Source organism: Linepithema humile, chromosome 5, assembly GCF_040581485.1.
Source record: "Linepithema humile isolate Giens D197 chromosome 5, Lhum_UNIL_v1.0, whole genome shotgun sequence".
NCBI classification, from domain to species: domain Eukaryota; kingdom Metazoa; phylum Arthropoda; class Insecta; order Hymenoptera; family Formicidae; genus Linepithema; species Linepithema humile.
The window spans coordinates 18,796,701-18,819,363 of NC_090132.1; the positions used below are offsets into that span (position 1 = coordinate 18,796,701).

General features: G+C 44.1%; 1 protein-coding gene across 2 annotated transcripts in view; it reads right to left on the reverse strand.

Annotated features, from left to right (window-relative positions):
- Positions 1-630: 630 nt before the first annotated feature.
- The window catches only part of wg (wingless), a 105,797-nt gene continuing 83,764 nt past the window's right edge, over positions 631-22,663 (reverse strand). The window contains exons 1-4 of one of the 2 annotated variants that reach the window (XM_012373709.2): positions 19,357-20,586; positions 11,600-11,862; positions 2,793-3,067; positions 631-2,516 (exon numbers count right to left, since the gene is read on the reverse strand). In XM_012373709.2, the coding sequence (XP_012229132.1) occupies positions 1,962-2,516; positions 2,793-3,067; positions 11,600-11,862; positions 19,357-19,457 (1,194 nt within the window). In that variant the 5' untranslated portion in view covers positions 19,458-20,586 and the 3' untranslated portion in view covers positions 631-1,961. Of the gene's footprint in view, positions 2,517-2,792; positions 3,068-11,599; positions 11,863-19,356; positions 20,587-22,663 lie in introns of those variants that run through there. The other variant, XM_012373719.2, reaches the window with a different exon arrangement.

A 22,663-nucleotide genomic window follows, 5' to 3' on the forward strand; every position in this document is an offset into this window, starting at 1 on the left:
AACGCGGTGAGAAAAAGGGAGAGGGGGGGGGGAAGGGGGAGCGAGAGAGGGAGACGGAGGAGGAGGAGGATGAGGAGAGCCGAACCAGTCCTCCTCGGGGCATGGGCCTCCCACGACATTCACTCGGCGCAGAAGTTATGAAGTCGTCCAGCTGGGGAACCAGTTGGCTATATTTCGCGGGAGTACGTCGTCGGCGGCGCGCATCGTGTAATGGGAAAATATTGAATAGTCCCGCGACATAACGCGGCGCGTCGAGGGAGGGCCGGAGATCGAGGGATAGCTCGTAGATCTCGTCACGGAGATCCGCGATCGAGGCTCGAGCGTTCGGGGTGGAGAACTTTGTTAGAATATTCTTAATTTTTAATGGACGAAAGCAACTCACGCTTCTTTTAAGCTTACTTATTTCGATAAGAAGATAAAGAGAATTTGCTAAAAAGTAATTAAGAAATAATAAATTTTTGTCTTTTTTTCTAGAAGCAAGTAGCAAAGATGTAGAATATAATTTCTATTTTTCTAGTAAATTTTCGATAAATTATTGTAAATACATGTTGAAGAAAATGTAATAAAAAATTTTAATAATTTTTTAAGGGGAGAGAAACATTTATAAGGCGCAAAAAGAAATACCAGAAATATGATTTTCGTCATTTATTTAATCTTTTCTTATATATTCATTTGCATAAATTACGAGCAATAATTAATACATCTATTATACACAATGTTGGAATCACCATTTTCTTATTCGAAGAACAGTCGCTACCCAACAATGGTAGAAGATACTTTTAAGCTTGCGGGATTCTCTCGTAATCTCGGAACTCGGTGAAGAAAGAAGGCGAAGAGAGATATGAAAAAGATATAAAAATAATTTACCATACGCGATGTCGTACGTCACTTTTTTTTTTCGCGTTGCATAAAAGAGTCAACTTTTATTTACAATAGATCATAAGAATATATTGGCCATCGATCGGCTCGCGATGCTGCAAAATATATATCACTATAATCTATTTATGTACAAGTACGCGATCCGTGTCTGAGAATACCTGTTTCTCGGAAGGAACGGATATCTCTACTAAACAGAGGACAGGACACCTTTAGAATAAATAATGCGAGGTCACGATGCTCGCGTTGCAACCAATGAACATCACCTAAAACGAAGACCTTACATATAGTGGGATAAAATAATTGAAGGCGTCTTCGCACCGATTTATATATTGCGGTTAATAATTTTCCGAAAATAGAGATTGTGTTAACTGTACAACCGCGAAATAATAATCCAACGTGATTGAAGCGTAAACGATCAGAGAGAACGATGTGCAACGAATTCATTTCGAACTGCTACAAACGAGCCAGTTTTGCGGAATGCGCATAATAGCGAGGAATGTGAATAATAATAGCCTTAAATTATTTTTTTCTACCACATGCTACTGTCACGGTTGAGATGTCGGGGCTTTTACGGGTGACGATGGACCAGTCGGATCCTTCGTTCGGTAAGCGCGAGACAGCGCGAGCCGGTATCATACTGGTATTCACCGGTTCTTTATTCGCACCGGTATTTATACCAGCGTTCACGCCGCTCCGGATGCATCCCACAATATTAAATTCTTAAGACCTACGATCGCGCGAACGCTTCTCACCATCTCAGTCTTTAATACGCGCGCAACGCGACGTAATAAATATATGTGGCTTCGTTCGTTTCGCGTAATACTGGAGACGGAGGAGGTCCCGCGGGCCTCCGCACGACGACTTCGGACTCCGTCTGGCGAGTCTCCCGCGGAATCAGAGTCTATTATAAGAGTCTTTTGAACGGGAAGGGAGAACAATGTTTATTCGTCGCGTATTCCGTATTCGTTGCATTCGAATTTTTGCGCGAAAACGGAGCGCGAGCTCAAGCTCCGATCGTTCGACTCTGCGTAAAGCTTGTCTGAATGATGATTCCCTCGATATTTCACGACCGAGTTCCCGATTTACAAACACGTGTGTACCGTCTTTTTCGTCCTGCACACCTGGCATTTGACCTCGCAGCACCAGTGGAAAGTGCAGGCGCACCTCTCGATTATCGTCACCTCCTGAGTCTTGTAGCCCCGGCCGCAGCACATCAGGTCGCAGCCGTCGACGCCGATGCTCGTCTCGTTGCACTGCCGCCCGTGGGTGCCCAGGATCCCGAGCTTCGGGTTCTTCTCGCAGAAGGGCGGCGACAGCTCCACGTAGACGAGGTCCTTCGAGCCGGGCGGCTTGTGCTCCGGATTGTACGGCTTTAGCTGGAAGTTGTAGCGATGCCGACGTCCCAAGCCATCGCGATGATGATGCACCGAGTTGCTCGCCGAGTTGCTGGTGATGGCATTGTTATTACGCACGCGATCCGAATTACTGATCAACACTCGGGAGGCCCCGTCGAAGCGATCCTTCAGGTTGTCGCCGACCACGCGGAAGTTCGGCAGTCGCATCCAGCAGGTTTTCACCGTGCACGAACCCGACATGCCGTGGCACTTGCATTCCTGACGCATCTCCGCGTTCACGTGCTGTAACGAAAAGCACGATGTCCGGTAATTTTTCTCCTTCATTTAAATCGATGCGCTTTTTGCTCTTAACGATGGATTTATCGATTTGTTCGATAAATTTAGAAATACGATGACAAGTAAAAACAGCAAGAAATATTAGGAATTTTAAACATTAAAATTGATGAAATATATTTTTCACGAATTGAAGATTCTAAAAAGCGAAACATTATTCAAGAGAAATAATTTTGAACTTTGTTGTACAAAATGATTCTAAGAATTGAAGAGTGGCGTGCTCACCAGTCTGCCGGCTTCATTGTTATGCAGATTCATCTTCTCGCGGAGATTTCGACCGCGTTCGCCGGTATCGACGAATTCACGGGAGAACTTGAATCCGTATCCGATGTTATCCGAACAACCACCCCATTCCCAATCCCGTACTGCGGATGGTACGCGTGCTTGGTGTGTATAGTCGCAGGAACAGGACTGAATGCTGCCCTCGCTACATGCCCTCGCGATACTGTGAGTCACAGCTGCGCTCGTGATGGCGTAGATGAAAGCGGTCTCCCGGCATCCTGCAAGAAAATCACGGGAAATTTATGACGCGCGCTGTGCTGGGAATTAAATTCCCGGTTGAGCAAATTGAAAAACCGAATGCCTCTCCAAGTTTTGTTAAAATCAATTATATACATATCATCACTTTTAACATAATTATCATAATGCCGAATATTTAAGTTTTTAATTTTTTTTTTTTTTTATTCAGTTGCATAATATTTCCTGAGAATTTCCGGCAATACAATTTTCGCCGATCGCAATTTTTTTTGTTAAATTATAAGACGTACGTTTTATGTGAAATATTAATTTTGTTCATAAAACGCGAATACATATATCAATATTTTTACATTCGTCGAGAATACAGACAAAACTTGCATCGTGTTTAGCCGCGTGGGAGGTGAACAGTGCCGTCAGGCAACGTCTCAATCCTCTGCGGGAGACTACCTGCGCGAGAAGTCCTCGCAGGTGGAAGGTAGGTGGTAGTGAGGGAGAACAGGAGTACCGAGGACTACGGGAGGACGACGGAGATAGAAAGAAAGAGAGACACGACAGAGTGAGGGGACGGTACGTGACCTTAACCCTGAGTAGGCTAACCCGAAGCACCTCGAGCTTATCTGCATAAGACGCAGGTGTTTGCCGGCTCCTTTTGTGCTGATGAAGATATCACGAGCGAGGAGCGAATAAAACGATTTTATAAATTGCGAGCTCGCGCCGTCCAAGACAATGTCACGTTGTCTCATTAATAAAAAAATATTATACCGTCTTCTACTTTTTTTTAAGTCAAATTTAAAATTTTTGATAATTTTATATAAATATTTTATTTAATACAATACGCATAAAAATAACATGATAGATAAATTTCTACACATTCTTCGTAAAATAACTGCACAATATAATCAAATAAAAATTAATAATTGTTGCACACGTAGAGATCGGTAATTTTGCATCTCGTATTTTTTGCTAGTTGAATCCGCGGAATATGCTATCTACGGAAAGTGGGAAACTTTTTTGAGCCGACGCACGTGCGTTCCGGAGATAGAAATCGAAACGAGAATAAGACGTCAAACGATTCAACCCCTGGCCAGGGATGACGCGACGGAGCCGACACGATGGTGGTCCGATGATCACCGTGACGATTTAACCTTGGCTACGAGCTCGCATTCATCACGTGTCTTTTCCGTTGCAGCTTCTCATCTAGCTTCTCTCTTTACGGTAGTAAACCGCTAGGGAGCACATAGAATAGATAGAACGAAATCGTAGAAGAAAGCGAAGAGGTAGCAAAAAAAAAAAAAAAAACCGACGACAACGACTGCGTTTTCTAATCCTCGTGCACAGAGACACGTTGGCGGAAGCGAGAGGGCAAGAACGACGAAGAAAGGCAAGTTAAGGGGAGGGCCAGAAGGGTTCTCCGTTTGGGAGATTTACGTCGTTACACCCTATTACCGCTGCGTGTAGGTCCTTATTCCGTTTCTTCTCTCACCCTAAATCGGTTCCAGATATTATTTGTTATACGTCATGTTCCACCATGACGGAGTGAATTATACCCGTTCGCGATCGCATTGCGTCTCGGACGAGACGTGGCCGGTTCTAAAGACTAACAACGAGAGTGAAAAGACGTCACAGGTGCCAGGGGTCCGTTTAACAACGGAGAGTACTAGGGCGTTGACCGTTAACAGAAAGAAAGAGATATTATCACATGTGTTTTCAACATATCGCTATTATTCTGCGCTCATATCGTTTTCCGCTCTAACGAAACTTAACCTCAGAAATTCCTTATTATCATTAGAAGACACCAATCTCACTTTTTTTTTGCTGTTTTCCACATATTTTTTTTTTATTTTTGTTGCTAATGTTTCGTCCAGCTTTATTTTCTTGATGAAAAAGGAAAGAGTTTACTTTAAATTTACTAAATTCTACCTTCGTTTCTCTTTTCTCTCCATTCTGTTAAATAAACAAATGCGGCATATTTATATAATCGCATACGCGCGCTGAATCATGTTTCCCACATATTTGTAAGGACAAAGTTAATCGCTCGCGGCAAACGCGCTCGATGAACTCATTGCTTCGTCAGGGATTTCGTAATTCGTGGAAACCAACCCGTTCGATTTTTCTCTCGGTCGGGTTTTACGATTTTCAAACAATCGGACTGTCGCTCGCGCAGATAAGCGGAGTCGCGGTCTCGTATCTTCAAGACCAGCGAGAGAATGCCGTTATCGGTACACGCGCGAGATTGCAGGAGAATATAAGACGAGTGAGACGAAGAAGGATGAAGAATGAGGAAGGATCGCGAAGGAGAAAGATCCGAGATGAGGAAAGCATCCAGATGGAGGGGGGAAAAAAAAAAGCGCGACTCGATAATCCCGGTACTGCGATTGTTTGCCCTCTGAACGAGTACGCCGTTCTCGCTTGTTCCGCGCACGATAAATAGTTCGACGGCGGCTTTATCAACTCGTTCAAATAGTATGAGCAAGTTGGAGGCGCAGTCAGAGTGTGTCCGCAGGGTAAACACACGTGCACACTTCGACGAAAATTTTTCGGTTGTGCACTGGTTCGGAACCTGTACCCGACAACGCAACGAAGTGCAAGAGAGGGGCGGACAGATTTGAAACATTGCAGACGTAAGGCATGGGAAGTACACGATTTTTACAGAAAACAAAGTAAAAATGAACTGAGTGACGATACAAGTGAAACAATAGACGTATTACAAATATTTTATCCAATAATAATTGTAACATGTCAAATATTTTCATTTATTCATTGTAATTTGCAGCTTCGCGTTAAATTAATTCGAGAAAGAGTTCGTTAAAGTCGCCTCGCTGCAATGTAGAGCAACTCGATATATAGAGCAAATATCCGCGCTCTCTCTGTGACTCTCGTCGTTCCCGAGATCATCCTAAGCGACATCGTCGCGCATCTTTACGAGGGACATTTGCGTCTCGGCTGAAATTCCACGGAGATAAGATCGTTGGGAATTATTGCTACTGTCGCAGTCCGAGTTTCTGTCGGGAGACGGAACAAGTTATGGTGCAACTGCCTACACGTGGAATCTCTAAAACGACATACTGGCGATGGTGGTCCTTGGCGACGATATCGACGATGTGATGATTAATGTAGATATGTGTCGTGATACAACCATTAGACACAGGATAATGGCCCGTGACTTTGAATGATAAGCTGGACATAAAGCTTCTTACAATGATTCATTACAAACGTGACGAAGAATGGAAAGATGGATTTACTACCTGCGTTGTGACAGAGATTGCTATTACAACTCAAGGCAGTGTAGAGAAAAATGCAGATTTGAAAGACTGTAAAAACTGCTGAAAATGACTTTCGTTTTTAATGGACACACGGAAAATTAAACTGTTTGCCCAAGGATACGAATCGTGAAGATAAACGACGATTTAATAGAAGCAAGTTAAAAGATAAATGATCACTGCGTATTATTTTTAGCAAGTCTTTCAGTAATTTCATATCTCTGAATATATCTTTGAAGAAAAATTCCACGAATATTACAGAATCTATTAGACATTTAAAATCTTTCCTTCACATTTTTATTTCATTATTCACGAATAATATTCCTCGCCGCGCGGTAACGAAGCGGTGTGGACGATCGCGGCAGCAACTTGACGAAGTTTGGAAAGTAAGAAAGGCGAAGAGAAGTCGAGAACAGGCAGAACAGTCCCGAGGAACTCGAAGACCGCGAAATAACACGGAGCGCCATATAGGCCCGCGTGAGCGAGAGCGGGCTTTGCCGGGGCCGCGTGGAAACAAACAAGATGTAAAAATCGCGGGGCCCATTGGGTCGCATCTCACGTTTTCGCAAGAAACCATGGCGTGCCGTCGACACATGTAGCCCATCATAGGCCGCGATTTATGGCGGCGTAACGCCGCGGCAAAAAACGCCCGATGTCGCCATATAAGACGCGTTTCTGCACCGCGCGCACCGGACAGGTATTGATTGAATTTATCCTGTAAACGGCCGATTATGTCGATATTCTGGTGTACGGCAAAAAAATTCGGAATACACTCCGCTTCGCCTCGAATGAGAATTGAGATTAGGAATCCGTGTTAGACTCGGTGAAAAAGATGGAGAATAACCGTGCGACTCGAATCGTATGGATTTGTTAAAGAAATGCATATAATGTAATTAGTCGGTATAAAGAGTGCGAAATTTGTTACGGATTTGTGCCCTTTATCTTCGAAGCTCTTTGTGGCTCCTCTCCTTCTTAAGACGCTGTTTGCCTTCCGTTGAAAGTTGAGTTATAATAGAATCATGAAGGCGAAATGCAAACCGCGCAGAGCTGCAAAGTCATTTCGTGGGATAGGGTGCAGGCCCGTAACTAATCGTGAATTTCTTTTGCTGATTGATTGCCTTATTGATAGACCACAGGTGGAGAAAAATCCTATTATTTGCATGCGCGTTGATGAAAATTAAAATCATTTCTTTTACTCGAATATTTATATTCCGTCGACAATTAAATTCGATGATTTATATTTTTTAACGAATACCTTTCCCTTTTCTTTCACCGAGCCTCGAATTAAATTCGTTGATACGCGAACGGGTTCGTTCGGTGCAACTTTTTTCGCGAATTCGAGAATAATTTCGGCTGTGACCATCGGATGTAATCTGAGAAAGGAAGAGACGACAGTGTTGCGCGTCTGATGCAGCGGGGTCTCGCGAGGTTCGCAGTTTACCGAGCAATTAGGCTGTGGGGGCTTGCTTTTGCGAGCCGCGTTGTGTGCCGAGAAGGAGGAAGATGCAGGAGGCACGAGAGAAAGGTGCGAGAGAAAGGAGCGGAGGTGGCCGAGGGAGGAAACGAGACGGAGAACGGAGGAAGGCAAGGGTACCAATGCGGTAGGTGGCTCTTGGCGGCGAAATGATTACAGGCCGCGAACGCACTCACTACCAGCTATAATATCGAGTACAAACGCAGCCAAAAGTATCCGTCGACTCCTCGGACCCGGGGGAGTCCTGGCCGGCCTCATCGGCTGCTCCCGTCCACTCTTTTACATATGCAATGATTACGCACGACATTTGAATTTAAATGTCGTATGTTCAACTCGTGTTACCTGTCGACAAAAGTTTCGAATCGCATACATATTAATTGACGCGACGCGTTTTTATCGTATCGCTGATTATCTGCCTCGTGCAGACGCATGAATACATTATTAGAAATTCCAAGGCAGATTGATAACTTGTCCTACACTTAATAATACGTCCCCGTGGAAACGCGGCCAAATTAATGCCCAGTAAAGTATTACTTATCCCGCTCTGGACACATATAGTATCTATATTTGTAAATTAGCGGATCGAGATGTAGATATCTTTCGTAAACACCGAAAGTTTTTACAACACCACGAATCTCTACGTGATTATGTTTTTTTATCTCTGATACGATAAATATGTATATTTGCGATACAACATCACGCCGTGTCCGGCGTGATGTCAATATGAGACTAAACACAACGCAACGGTATACTGCTGTTTAAAAATCTAAATATCGTCATCCTACTTTCACGACTTATATTTCCGGCACGATACTGCCGACAGTTTGACGTTACGTTAGAGCGAAGTGGTATTACGTGTAATCCGGAAATGACCGTTTAGACCGGTGTTCAACTCGTGAATTCTTTCCAGAACCCCCCTTCCTCTCTCCGATCTCTTCATCCTCGAATGCGACAAGTACGAGAGTGCATTACTGCTCGCTGATAGCGATCTGCGTTTCCCCTGCGCCGGCTCAGCGAAGATCAAATCTCGAGGATCCATACGAGGACAAAGAAGATATGAGAAGCGAGAGCGGCAGCGAGAAGAGCGGAAGAAACTGGTCCGCGCTCACACGAGGCGATGAAGACGAAAGGTGAAAGGTCGTGGGTCCCGTCTCGTGGAAGCGAGACTGCGAGCGATCTGGCAGATTATTGCGGAAAGCGCAGGGAAGGGTGAGTGTCTGTATAAACTTGAATCTATCACGGCGATTTATTAAGAAACAATTATTAAATTTTGCCTCGAGTTTTTCACGCGCAAAAATAATCAATCTCAGCGCGTAATTGCGTGTCCAATTGCGCGTAGGAGCGCTTTATTCGTGTCGCAAAGCAGAACGTTTTTGCATGTTAACGTGTGCAAATTCCACCGATTCGCTAAATATTCTGTGACGTCCATTATACTCCGTTATATCCCCCGTGTTCAGGTCAGCGAGTGCGATCGTAAGCAGTTTTTTCGCGTGCAACAAATTAATATCTCATAGCGGTTATTTAATCTTGACGGGAATGACATTACGATCGCGATCTTTAATCCGCGTGACGCACTTATCCCACGATTCACGTGTAATAATTTTCTACCCGAGCCTTGACAGAACAATGTATCATAGAAGTGCGAAGCGAATGTAAAAACGGATTCACGTCCCTACCGGCGTTATTATCCGTGAGTGGCTCTCTCGGAGCTTGATTAACACGTCAAGCGTTATGGATGCCACACGGCGCTCTCGCTTTTTCGCTTACAGGTGTCATATAAATGCCGTACGTGACACCCGTTCAATTTACGGAATTTCTAATGGCCGCACGCTCGTTCCCTAACGGTCGCAAAATATAGTAATAACGCACAAGAAGCGCGTAACTTAAGCGCGGTATCGCGTATGCAAAGCTCGGAGTGTATTATGCGTTGAGTTGAATTATGAATACATTAAGCATACCTTTGCTTTTTCCGAACGATTTTGCAAAAAAAACTTCGAAACCAAGCAAGGACTCGAAGCAGATGCTATAAATTCCATCTACATTCCATAAAGAACAAACACATAACAAAGCAAGGAAATGTATAACATAATATGCGGTAACAGAATCTCTGAATCAGAAAGATGATCGCGAAGTATCGCGTCGGATGAATAATCAATCGTTTTCAATATGTTACCGCATAACAAACGACGAGTGAATGCGATTGAAGGGCGAATCGGAAGAAAAAAGTACACCATTAGTACGGACGATACGAATCTATTTGCAACTAGATACCGGTGTTAGGCGCGGACACACCAGAGGGAACATCGTATTAACTGCCAATCCGTGTCGCCCCACTGCGACGATCACGATCGTCTCGTATTGCAACGAAACACGTCTCTGGGCGTCGAGGCGTTACGCGTTACAGGCTCGTGAAAATAATGCGCGCACTCTCTCTCGCACTCTTCGCCCCCTTCCCTTCCTCCACGCCGTGTGCTTCTTCTTTTTTTTAATTTTTTTTTTTTAGTTTTACTAAGTGGCCATATGGGGACATTCGACATAATGGGGTGGGAGCGGCTCGAGCGAAAAAGCTCGGCTTACAATCGCCTCGATGAGATCTAAAAGAGCCGCAGGGGAGCCAGAACTGGTACGAGAAGGTCCATTATCAGGTTGCAAAACATACATCTGGCCGGTGAGGGCACGTGCCCGAGGCCTTCGGACGAAGGGCACGCCCCCTGAGACCCCCCCTCTTCCCTTCTTCGCCACCTCGCGCGATCACCGTGCCCTGGCCCTTCTAACCCCACGACGACTTCGAGCCTTTGCGCCCTACACACTCGATCTATGCGATCGTTCGCACTCGAACGAGGTGTTAATGCGCCTTGTCGAAAGCACCGCGGGTGTCTGATCACGATAATCTCAAATGGTAACAGAATAATATCTCAGCGAAATGTAATTATTTGTTTTATTTGAAATATTTACAGAACAGTATTTTTATTTTGTCGCATCTAATACATTTAATTGAAATTTAGATTCGTTTAAAAATTTATACATTAAGTACTATTTATATTACATATTTTTTGTTTTATCCAACCGTATCTTATGTAAACGCAGCTTAATAAGTAAGCTCGTGGCATTTGTCTGGATGACTGTATATAATCGAGATAGCAAACGTAAGTTTAAGAGAAATATGAAATATGATCCATTCGAAGTAACAAGCTTTTCGACCCGATAAGAGGCCAGTGATGTCGTTTTAAATTGACTTTACATCCGCTGAATCCATGACTTATCTCGAAGGTGTCGTTCGCTCGGCGATTATCGCGATGACGCATTGCGATGACGAGACAACGACCTTATTACTTAATCTACCGAGTGTTACGAGACGTATCGAGCCTGTGTTGACTTAAGCAAATTGACAGATTTGTCACTCGCGATCTTAACGGTCGCGATCGGCCTTCTCCCTCGTTCCTTTTCTCTCCCGTTTCCTTTGCTAAAACTCGTCTCTAGTAAATCTCTATCGGAAATACCGGTTATATCGAGAACAATCATGCACAATGGATAATCTTGTGGAACGTAGAATAATTATATCTTTCAGATCTTTATTGCAGTACAATTTTTTCGATTATGCGAGAGCAAGAACATAATTTATTTAGTGTTATTTCTCGACGCAACTTTAAAAAACTTATTTCGGACATTTAAATATTTTGTTTTTAGTAATCAGCGGAATTAAATTTAGTTCTTTAATTAAACAATAATTGTGGATGGATGAATAATTGTATAGAAATGTTCTTTCATTCTCAATATCACCGAATATATTATTGAACTAGTAAATTAATTGATATACTTACCTTTATCGACGATTTTGCCAAAGAGATTTTTCCCTCTAAGAAAATTCTTCGTCGAACAATTCCATCGTCGGTTACGAAACTGATGTTGACATTCGACGACAGCCTGATTTGCACCCCTAGCTACCGCTGTTAGCACTCCGGGGTTCTCTCTAGCGAGCCTTCTCTGCTTTCTTCTCAGAGTCGCATAGACGGCAGGATCCATGTTTAAGGAAGCTGGTGACATTGGTAAAAAATTGTTGGGTTCGCCCGCTTTTGCAATGCCCCTGAAAGGAAAAGGATCATTATTTTTCATATTATCTTCTACTCTGTTCAATACAGAAAAAAGGAGACAAAATGGCATACGAAGAAAAATTATTGCATTCAGCTTGAGCAATTTTGTGAGGTTTTCTCTTTGAGGAAAAGGCAGGTTAGCTAATGTCTTTTTAAAAAGCGAAAAGACCTTCAACGGAAGTAAGCGTGTTTTTAAACAGGGTCGTGTTAATGAAGAGCCTTCGAGTAAAATTATTTTCGTAATCCGGTGTATTTCCGTCGCCCAAGAAGCGTAATCCCGATCATATATCTTTGGCACAGGCGTTAAAGCGTACATAGTAAGCGCGCTTTCGCGAAATTATCAATTTATATGCGGTCGCGGTTAAGCTAGCACCGGCCCTCGCGAGAGCTTAATGCAACGCGATCGCCAGTAAATTCTCTTAATGAGGTCCTGCGTGTTCGTTTTGGTGTGCGCCGTGCGCATCGTTATCTTGCGTGTGTCGCGTATTACATGGCCGTCGTAACATACGCTGAGTATCGGGCGATATCGCGTAAATAAATTTTAATTATGCGGCAATTCCGCGAATGATAATGTGCACCGTCATTCGCTGCGATTGCGTTTGTCCTATCTAATCTACAATCGCAATCGCTTGACAAGTGATCTGGCAGGGAAATTACTTCCGCTGAGTAAAGCTTTAATTTGTATTTAATAGTTGCTGACATATATCTTGTTGGTTCAATTATGTTCATTCCGACAATTATTCAATCTTGATGCAAAATGTTATGTATCAATCTTTACATGTTTCTTTCTGATCTTCTCGTAAGTTATTTAAATCAATATCTGACGTGAGAAAAATTAATTTATGCAAAATAAATTCTCTGTTTAAAGTCAAAATTTGTGTTTTCAAGATTGTGACTTCGTATTTTTGCATATCATTGATTTATTCGTATTTTTTTAAACAAAAAGAAAATTAAACTTATATATATATTTAAAAAAAAATGAAATCTTTGCGCCATAAAACGCGGTATCGGATGATTGCATTTTGTTTATCGCAGAAATTGCTTGTGAAATGTCTGGCTTGGTGTATAACCTACGGGTGCTTAAGCGCGTGATTTAAACGATGGTCGTCACCGCGAAACGCCGATTTCGCGCGCAAAAAGGTGCGCTTTCAGAAAAGAACAGGCAGCGCGAGAGAACGAGGAGCGACGAAGGTGGATTAGCACGAAAGACGAAACTGGTTCAGCAGTTTCGATCAACGGTAGCTCGTTGTACATACAGGGTGTATCGGAAGGACTTTCTATAGAGGAAAGAAGTTCTTTGATAAGTTCGAAAGGCGATTTTTTTTGTAAGGAAAGCGTGATAAGTCGCTAGCTGTTCGCAACTATTGATTTGCAAACATTAGTAATAATCAAGATTTAAATTAGTTTTTTTTTCAAATAAGGAACACTTGAAACAAAATGTAATATTTTATTTTTTATTAAAATATATAAAATAAAGTAGTCAAGAGTACTCTTCATTTTAATTACTTATAATTGAGAAAACTATTAATAGACCAATATCGATAATCTCAATATTCCCCTTAAGCCTGTCTGGCCTTATGTTTGCAGTTCGGAGAAAGTGTCCGATTTCTGATACACCCTGTATGTGTAATAAATCAAGCTGCCGCGCGAGTTCAGCCAGTGAAAGAATTCGCGTCCCGATCGATCGAGCATCGCACAGAAAAACGTTTAAATGCGCTCACGGTGTGCCCTTCGTGGGAAGAGGGACGCGCGGCCCTTGAAGAAATCCAGGATCGCGCAAAATGCATACTGATCAACCGCGGTAAGAAACATTGTAACCCGCTCGGAAACAGAAATCACGGAACAATCGGAAAGTCGATCACAACTCGCAGCTAAGGGCGATTTCGAGGCAAACAGGTGCATCTGTTGCTGAAATATATTCTTCGTATGTTTATAAATTTGTGTCTCATTTTGACCACATTTTGTTTTTGCCAGAAACAAATAATTACAAACATACGATATTTATATATAGTATATATATAGTATTTACGGATCGAGATGGCCGTTTGTTTTGAAGTGAAAACTAGACTAGTTCAAAATAAAGTAATACGGCTATAGGCGATACAAACACAGCGCAATAAAATGTTGATATAGCACGAGTGCCATAAGCACCCTTGACGGGAAGAACTCCCCGAAGTCCAAACAGCTCGTAAACGTCCGCGGCCGATTTGCCGCGCGTGAAAAAGCACCAAATGCGTCGGATATTTGTTGTTCTTCAGCGAGAGACCGCGCGGAGACGCTCGTGCGACCCTTATTTAAAATAGCTCGCGCGCGGTAGGATCGGATCAGTCATCGCCCGGAATAGTAAACAGGTAATCACTGTCGCCGCGGCTTCGTCAACGCTTCGTGGTCTGGGCGGAAATCGAGACAGTGACAGAAACCGGGCCGCGTGGCGCGCGCGGTCCACCGCGAAATGGTTGTCAGCCACTCGCCGCCGAGATCTCTCGTTGACACTTCGCGCGGGCTAAACAAACTCGCGTTGAAGCGCGAGGTGGCAAACACGTGGCATGGTAAAAGGAGCCGGAAGATCGTGTCCTGATAAACAGCATTCTGGACTATATATGAGCCTTGCAGTAGGTCAAATATAACACTAAGATAGCAGAGTTATGAAACAAAGCTATATTTGAAGAACACAGTGGACAAAAGCAGAATCACTCGGGGCAAACAAATCAAAGTATCAAACAAAAATGGTTCGGTAAAAAACAGCTGACTTATCAGTTAATTATTCATATTGTTTTATCATAAAAAATGCAAGAATATTTGACACGAAACTCCCAAGTATTTCTCGACGACAAAGATTCTTAAGATTGAAAAAAATTTTTAAATGCAGAATAGCGCGACTTGCTGAAACGAAATTGTGTTACGCATATTAAGGCATATACTGCGCGCGGATAACATGTAAAGAGGGGCAATAGCGAAATTGAACACCGAGGCCTTTGACGAGCGTCACGGAGACCCGGAGAATGCCCAGAATGCGCACATGACCGCCCTTCGATTCGCCACGCGCGATCCGCGAGCTCGCACGGTTGATACGACGTGTAATGCACTTCATGAAGCATCGGCGGCGATGCATACGACGCGCTTCGCATGCGGTGCATTCAATAAGCGATGTCCATAAATAAGCCGCGCCGCGGACCGGTTAGGATGTATCTATTGCTTGTAATTTACGTCGGGCTGAAAAGCTCAGGGACGACTCCCTCCGGTCTCCTCCACCTTCGCATACTTTCTACCGCCAGACGATCGCCGAGACGAAAATAATTTATCGCGCTGAGATAGGAGGGGGGAGGTGGGAGGGCAGGGAAATGGCAATAACGATCCCCTTACGCCACGCGCTCGTAATGATAAAAGAGTATTTTAAACTCGCACTGTTATCACTGAATTGTCGTCAACATCCCTACGATGTATCGAGCGCGATAATATTTTAGTATCGCACGTTTTTCCCAGAATTGTCCGAAATTTGTAACAAAATATTTTTTATTTCTTTCCTTTAAAAGATACACCGAGACTGAAAATCGATTACTGTTGCAATGACTCAAACATTTTTATTCGTTTATTCTTAAATGTAAAAAATGTTTCTTTCATCTTTATGAACAAATATATCAGAAGCGTTAATTAATGTTTATAAGAGCAATTTTAGCTGGACCTAAGTTTCTATTTGAGCACTGAATCTTATCTTTTGCCGCTTTCAAACTATCGATTATCGAGAATCAATCGGTCAAATGATCTCATCGAATGATGAGACCATTGGTTATTTGTATCAGTTCTGAGATGTAATTTATGGAGTCATTGTTTATATCTTACAAGAGCTCACGCTATGACGATGACGCTATTTCAATACCAAAAGGCCTTCGCGCGTGTGTTATTCGCTGCTCTCGAAGTTAACAAACATACTTATATACATAGATCGTATAAAATTTCAGGATGAGAGCACTTTGAAAGCACTTTCATGGAAAGTAAAAATGATTTAGCAAGGTTTATACATAATAATTATAGATATATTAATAATTATACTTTCTTCTTAATATTTTACATGATAGAAAGAAAGAAAACATTTCATGTAAAATGTCCTTTTTGTTCAGATCGATGTCCGTCTCTGAATAATCGCGCTTCCCTTGCATCAGCGTTCCTTTTCAACCGTGACAGAGCGATCCCGACGTATGTCATTTCTAACACGAGTCCGTCCATATCCAGAACGCCGTGAATCAGGTCGAGATGTCATGAATCGAACGGAGATGTCGCGGCTCCGATCGCGGAGCTCATCGACGTCTTTTTCGCTTGGTCGACCGACTTCTCGTCTTTCTCATCGTAGGAGAGCGCGCTGTCACGGCTGCGTACTCCTCGCTCTTGATTCTCGTTCCTGAGCCGTCCACGTCGATGAATCGACCATACTTAAGATACCGGTTCGCGATGAAAGCGATAGATACAAAATCGTAGCGATCGCTGCGAACACGCGGAAAGATGCTCATTTGAAATACGAGACAAGAATGATTAATTGCAAACCTTTTAGCGTCTCTTTTGTTTAATGTAAAACTCTGCGTACGATGAATTATCTTGTTAATAATACGGTACGTCCGTGTTGATATTCGGGAAAACAGAAATTCATACAAACTTCAATTTTAATCCAAGAAAAACTCACCTATTGATTTATCGACTATTTTCGAACGCCACGTGTTAAAATTATTTGTATGACGCAGATTTCGCAGCGGCAGAATGATTGCACTCGACGATTTGCGGTGCGGCACTATCCGATGAAAATCTCGCAGATCCTCGCAAATTTACAATAATGCGAAGTTCAAGCGCGTCTTCGCTTAATTAACGACGGCGCGCGCGGTAAAAGTAATAGTCTGTCTTAAAAATCCGGCAAGTCTCAGCGTGCGCGCACGCTTTACGTCGCCGCGAGGTGTAATTATTGCCCGCGTACACAATTAATCGTCACCATTAGCGCCAGATGCGGCCACCCACGTCGCGCGATAACGCGCGTACCGATTTCTTGGCCGGTCTACCGATCGTCGTGGTTGCTGATCGATCGATTCCGACGTGTCTCGATCCGCGGCGAGTTGATAAGGATAATAGACTCTCTTTCTCTCTCCGCGCTTTCCTTCTAATACAACTAATCCGTCTATCTTACATTCCGACACCGGCGGCAGAACCGTCCATTTTTTATTTCCTTATAAAATACCTATTTATTCGTGCTGCTTGTCTTCGGTCGTTTATTTATCCCGCCACGCTGGCATTTCAATTGGTAGTCGAGATATATCGCTGAAGTAAGATTGAGACTATTGATTTATTAGGCCACACACAACTTTCCTCGCGGATAAAGCGGCTATTAATTTCTGAATTTAGAAAAATTTTCAAGAAATTCTACTTTTATAAAGGTCTCACAAGTTTTTTGCTCTCACCCGTTTCGGTATTCTTGCATTTTTTTTACGTGATACATTGAATGACTTATTTCACTTGACAGTTTTCGTAAGTTTTTACAAAGGCAGTCAATTAATTAATTGATCGTTAATCATTTCGAGGAAGATTCCTATTTGAACTTGCATGGTGACGCAAATGTGGCGAGAGCAAAAATAAACAGACTTGTTTCCTTTTAATTGCTAATAAACGACGCACGATACATCACGATTCGAGTTTGCTCCAGGAATCGCGAGGCTCACGCGCGACTTGTCGCGTCGCACCGATTCAATCAATTTAGCGACAATAATCATCGCCACCGAACACCATCACGCGAGTCTCGTGCGAAAACCGGACAAATTGTTGATTTATCGCCAGCGTTTTATCGTCATAGGTGGATATTCGCCGCGGCTATCTCGCGGCATAGTATACGAGCGCGAGCGCTCGATCGCGCGCCTTATTTATGATCGGACTAATGAAGTTAGTCATTATCTAATACACATCGCACGCGCAAGAAGGCGTTCGCGAATCAAAACGAGCGGCGTTAGAATTATGATTAATGAATTAATAACGACATGGCGCGCGAGCGGACAGCGCTGCTCCCGCGATTAGCGCGATAAATGCCGGGGCAGACAGGTGTTAATGCGTGCGCGTACGAGTGCAAGGTGAAGTAATTAAACGTATGAAGGTCAATTCGATGAAAGCGGGTAACATTTTAATTAAAAGAAACCATGCCGAATGCAACGGTAAAAGGAAGAAAAATGAAACGCGGCGTTAGCTCGCCGTGAGACATCGTTTCATGATATATTTATGTAGCGCAAGTTGAGCGTAGTTTCTCTGGAAAACGTTGTTAAATGCGTAGAAAAGAAAGTAATTATATAAGTTAGGGTAGAAATCTAACGCATTCGAGTAATTTTGACTGTTTAAAAAACATATAAAAGTGAATGTGTGATAAACTCGAATGGTATGCGCGATTGGAATGCACATAAAATTTTCTACCCGTTGACGTTTATTTTTAAAGTTTTAATTTACGTCTATATTTAGGAATATTTTAGAGTACAAAATAAGCATTTTATATTTCTCTTTTCTTTTGACGATTACGCAAGTTATTTAGATCGCAATTGTATGATTGACATAATATCTAAGAATCGATCGGATTGAAAAATTAAATTAGAATTCCCGAGACTTTCTTGATAAAAGAACAAGTAATGCGAAAGTGAAAGATGAAAAGCGAAAACGATGAAGCATTCGATCTTCACGCCGGCGCAAACTCGCTGAAGATCAGGGGCAGAGGACCACGTGGAATAGATTCATCCAGCGCGATTTTTATTTTCGATGATTCAGCGATTGCAATCGCGATCTCAATTAGCGTTTCAATCGTTAGTTGTGATGTCATCGTTAGAAACGGGAAGTAAGTCTTTAAGGTCGCCAATAAAGTAATAAAAGAGAAAAAAATGCTTCTTTTCATGTGTCAATAATTAAGATTATTAACTTTTCTTTAAATACAGTGTATACATTTTTGAGCGAATAGGTTAAATTGTCCGTGTCGATTAATTAACACCATTAGTCACAGGAAATGAATAATATGAATGAGTTGATGAGAAAATGAGAATTTTTCAGCAGAAGGAACGAGTATTACAGGTCTTGCCATTTAATTGCAGAAGTCTATTTCAATAGATTATAATCACATCATTATTTCTCGATATTTCATGCGCAACATGACAGTTGATATTTCACAGTTGAGTAAGAAGAGAAAGTCGAACGGATCTTCATAATGTGACAAAATGCAGAGGGATATTCTTTTCTTCCCCTCAACTTCTCGGATTATTAAGTCTAGTCAATGAGTTTGTCAACAAGTCTATTAATCGTTCGGTGCGACCATAATTCATTTCGAGAACCTTCACACCGCTAATGCACGCGATAAAAAGTTTCACGGCGCGACAAGCGAGAGACAAAACGAACGGGAACGCGACTAACACCGAAGGTAATATGTCGAAAAGTGAAACTGTCCGACGCGAGCTCGGAACTGTTTCGAGTAACACTCTAGTACTTACCACCACATGGATCCCCTGCCGCGATTCTTCGGCCTGGCGATCTCCGCAAGTGACGCGTGCGCGATCGCCGAAAGCACGACCAGCAACATCCACGGCCTCATCTTCCGGCGTGTGTCTCGCGTGTATCTCGATCCACGAGGGTGTCCCGCGCGTAAATCCTCCCGTGTCGTCCTTATCTCCGATCACCGGTGCACCAACTATCTATCACTGAATGAACATCTCGCGCGAGAAACTCCGGTTTCTCGATCCTAACGTCGGCGCGAACTCTTCGGACGCCTTCGAATCGCACTCAACGGGGTCATGCGCACGACCCCGAAGCTAATCGCACGATAAGATCGTCCCGGGATTCAGGCGCGATCCTTCCGTGGATACTTCGATAACGGTCACTGATCACCGCGCGATCACCCTTGGAAATCGACGCGCGGCGAACCGTATCGGAGCCCCGACGAGCGGCGCTTATCGAGCGTAGAGACGTGCCGTCCTTCTGCGAGCACTTCCGCGCACTGACCCGGTGATCCGCGTCTGTCGTCCTGCTCGTCGTCCGATCGAATGAGCCTCCTGCGAGAATTGTCAATGGTGTCGGTCAGTTCCGACAAATACTGCAACGCTTAGCTTCTCTTGCCGTTGACTGCGCTTCCCGCGCCGCGCTAGCCAGCTACGAAACTCACCCCCCCCGAAGAGCCGTCCTCTAGGGGGTGGGTGTCACCCTCCGAGAGCGTGCGACCGAGCGATTCGTGGTGGGAAAGACACGGCCCAGGAACGTTTTATACCTGCCAGCCCTTGTGTGGACGTTGCGCGCCGGCTGCAGGATACGTCAGGTACAAACTCGAGCCGCCGGAAAGAGCCGAGCGCTCTTCCGAGCCTAATCTCTCAGGGGCAACGTACACGCGTGTCACGCGCTCTGCTGCTTCCGTTCCGTTCGTGTTCGTCTCGACCGTCCCAGCTCTCTGCTTCCTCGACAGAGAGATCCTCCGATCGAGCAACGTGTGGCGGCGACGGCGGTGGCGGCGGTGGCGACGACGGTGGTGCGCGCGAGCGTGCATGCGTGCCTCCTGCCGCGGGCGTGCGTGCACGCGTGCTCGTGTTGGGGTACGACGACGTAAGACGACGTAGGGGAGAGATGTTCTCTACTCGCCCTTTTCTGTTTCGCGTCCTCTCTTTTTGACCCGTCTTTTTTTCCGTCTCTCTGTCTCTCTCTCTCTCTTTCTCTCAATCTCTTTCTTGTTTTTTCTTTCTCTCGCTTGCCCTCTTTCTCTCTCTCTCTCTCTCTCTCTCTCTTTCTCTCTCTCTCTCTCTCTCTCTCTCTCTCTTGCGGAACGTCTGCCCGTTTCGCGCTGCCCTCGCACTGCTTGGGGGGTACGGTGCAACGAGTTGGAGAACCAATACCCTTCGACGGGCAAGTATAGGCCTCGGCTAGCGACTGCACGCGCTCCTCCGCGGAAGAGCCGATCTCTCTTCAGAGAGAGAACGGCACGTTCTCCTTTCCCCCCTGATGCGATGGAGACCACTGAACCCTCCCAAGACCGATTAAATCTCGCTCCGCCTCTTTCGGCCCGGCCCCCGCCTCTCTGCCCCTGCCTTTTCCTTTTCCTCCACCACCAGCGGCATCTCCTCGGCCTCTTCTCCCGCGGTGCTTCTCGTCATCTGCTTCCTCCTCTTTCCTCGTCAACGTCGTCATTCTCTTACCTTGCATCAGCGTTCGCTAATAATCCTTTCCCGTTTCTACTCCTCCTTCCACCTCCTTTCGCGCGATTCATGCTTTCGTCTACCTCCCGTGGCATCTGAGAGATGCGCTCCGGAATTGAATCAACCCCCATTGTCGAAAAACAGTTTCACGAGACGGTTGAGAGGCAGAAGTATACGAAGAGATGAAGAAATGTTATATTAATTTGATAAAACCATTACGATTACAATTTAATAAAACAACATATTAATCATTCTTCGAATACAAAATGTGAAATGTAAGGTATAGATCACGCAAGAGCGAGATGATTTCATTAAGTTTTACCAATTATCACAAATTTCATGAGAAGACATATTATTTTATTGCAGATTGTTATTTGTCATCAATTTAACTGTCATTTGAAAGTTCACACTAACATATAACTTAGTGTCAATGATCACGAAAGCACCTGGCTTTAGCGGCAATTCCTCTTCACATCGCACTCATCGCCGACTATTGCCGACTATTGCCGGGTCGCGATCGCTATTTCGTCATCGTTTTCCCGTCCGTGCGTCCTCGTTCCCTCGTAGAACGAAGCTGGCAGTTTCTGACAGAGCTCTAGTGTCTGGCAGGCGAGCACGTGGCTCTCAAGGGGAAACAGTGGGCAGGCTTTACGAAGGTTACGCCCGAGCTCCCACTACAACCCCGTGTTTCTCGCGCAAGGAGTCCACGCCGCACTCCCGACGAGGAGTCACCCCACTCTTCGTCTACACCTCCGTCGCTTCGTTTTGTTTCCCTTCCACCCTCTTTGTCCACCGCGCGCACCCGGTCCCTCTACCTTTTTTTTTTTTACCTTCTTTTTTCATTCAACTCTTCCCTCACTACGAGGTCCGAGTGGTTTCTTCCCCTTTCCGCGCGCCGCGCCTCGCCGGTCGCTACTCTTCCGTCGGGAATGCGTGAATCGAAAGGTGGAGGTGTGCACGCGCATGTGTGTGGGAACGCATCGCGGAATGCGGGACAGCGTAGCTATGGAACTACCAACGGGGTTGGCTTCCCTCCGCCAGGAGGACTCTACACGATGTTGTCCACGTCAGAAATTTCTTCCCTAACTATATAGAATTTTTATCGCACAAGTGTGCTTTCGCGCAAGCGTAATTTGAAAATTATAATAAATAAAGGATATTTCTTCAAGATGACATGCTTTTACAAAAGATCGAATTTTAGGATCGCGCTAAAACACAAGTTATACAATCGATCGAAGTTTTTTAGTGAGAGTTATGTACATTTATCAAATGGATTAAATCATCGCATAACATAACGTAATTAGTTTTACAAATGTTTCAATTGTCGTCGTAATGCTGAATAAAATGATCGTTATCGTTGCTGCTAACGTTCTCTCAAGTCCTTTGCAAATGTTGGTAAAGTACGACAAATGTTAAACGCGATTAAACGTTTGTACATCGATCTGCGCCAACAAATTTATTTGTCCTCTTGCGATAACTCGAGAGGATGGAAAGCGACCGGCATCGGCCGTATCGCTTTTGCACCTACCAGCGATAAGAATAAAAGCGACGAGAAAAGCGCAGCAAATGCGTATTCCCCAGTTATGATAGATCGCGGCATAAATCACCGGCAACATGTACG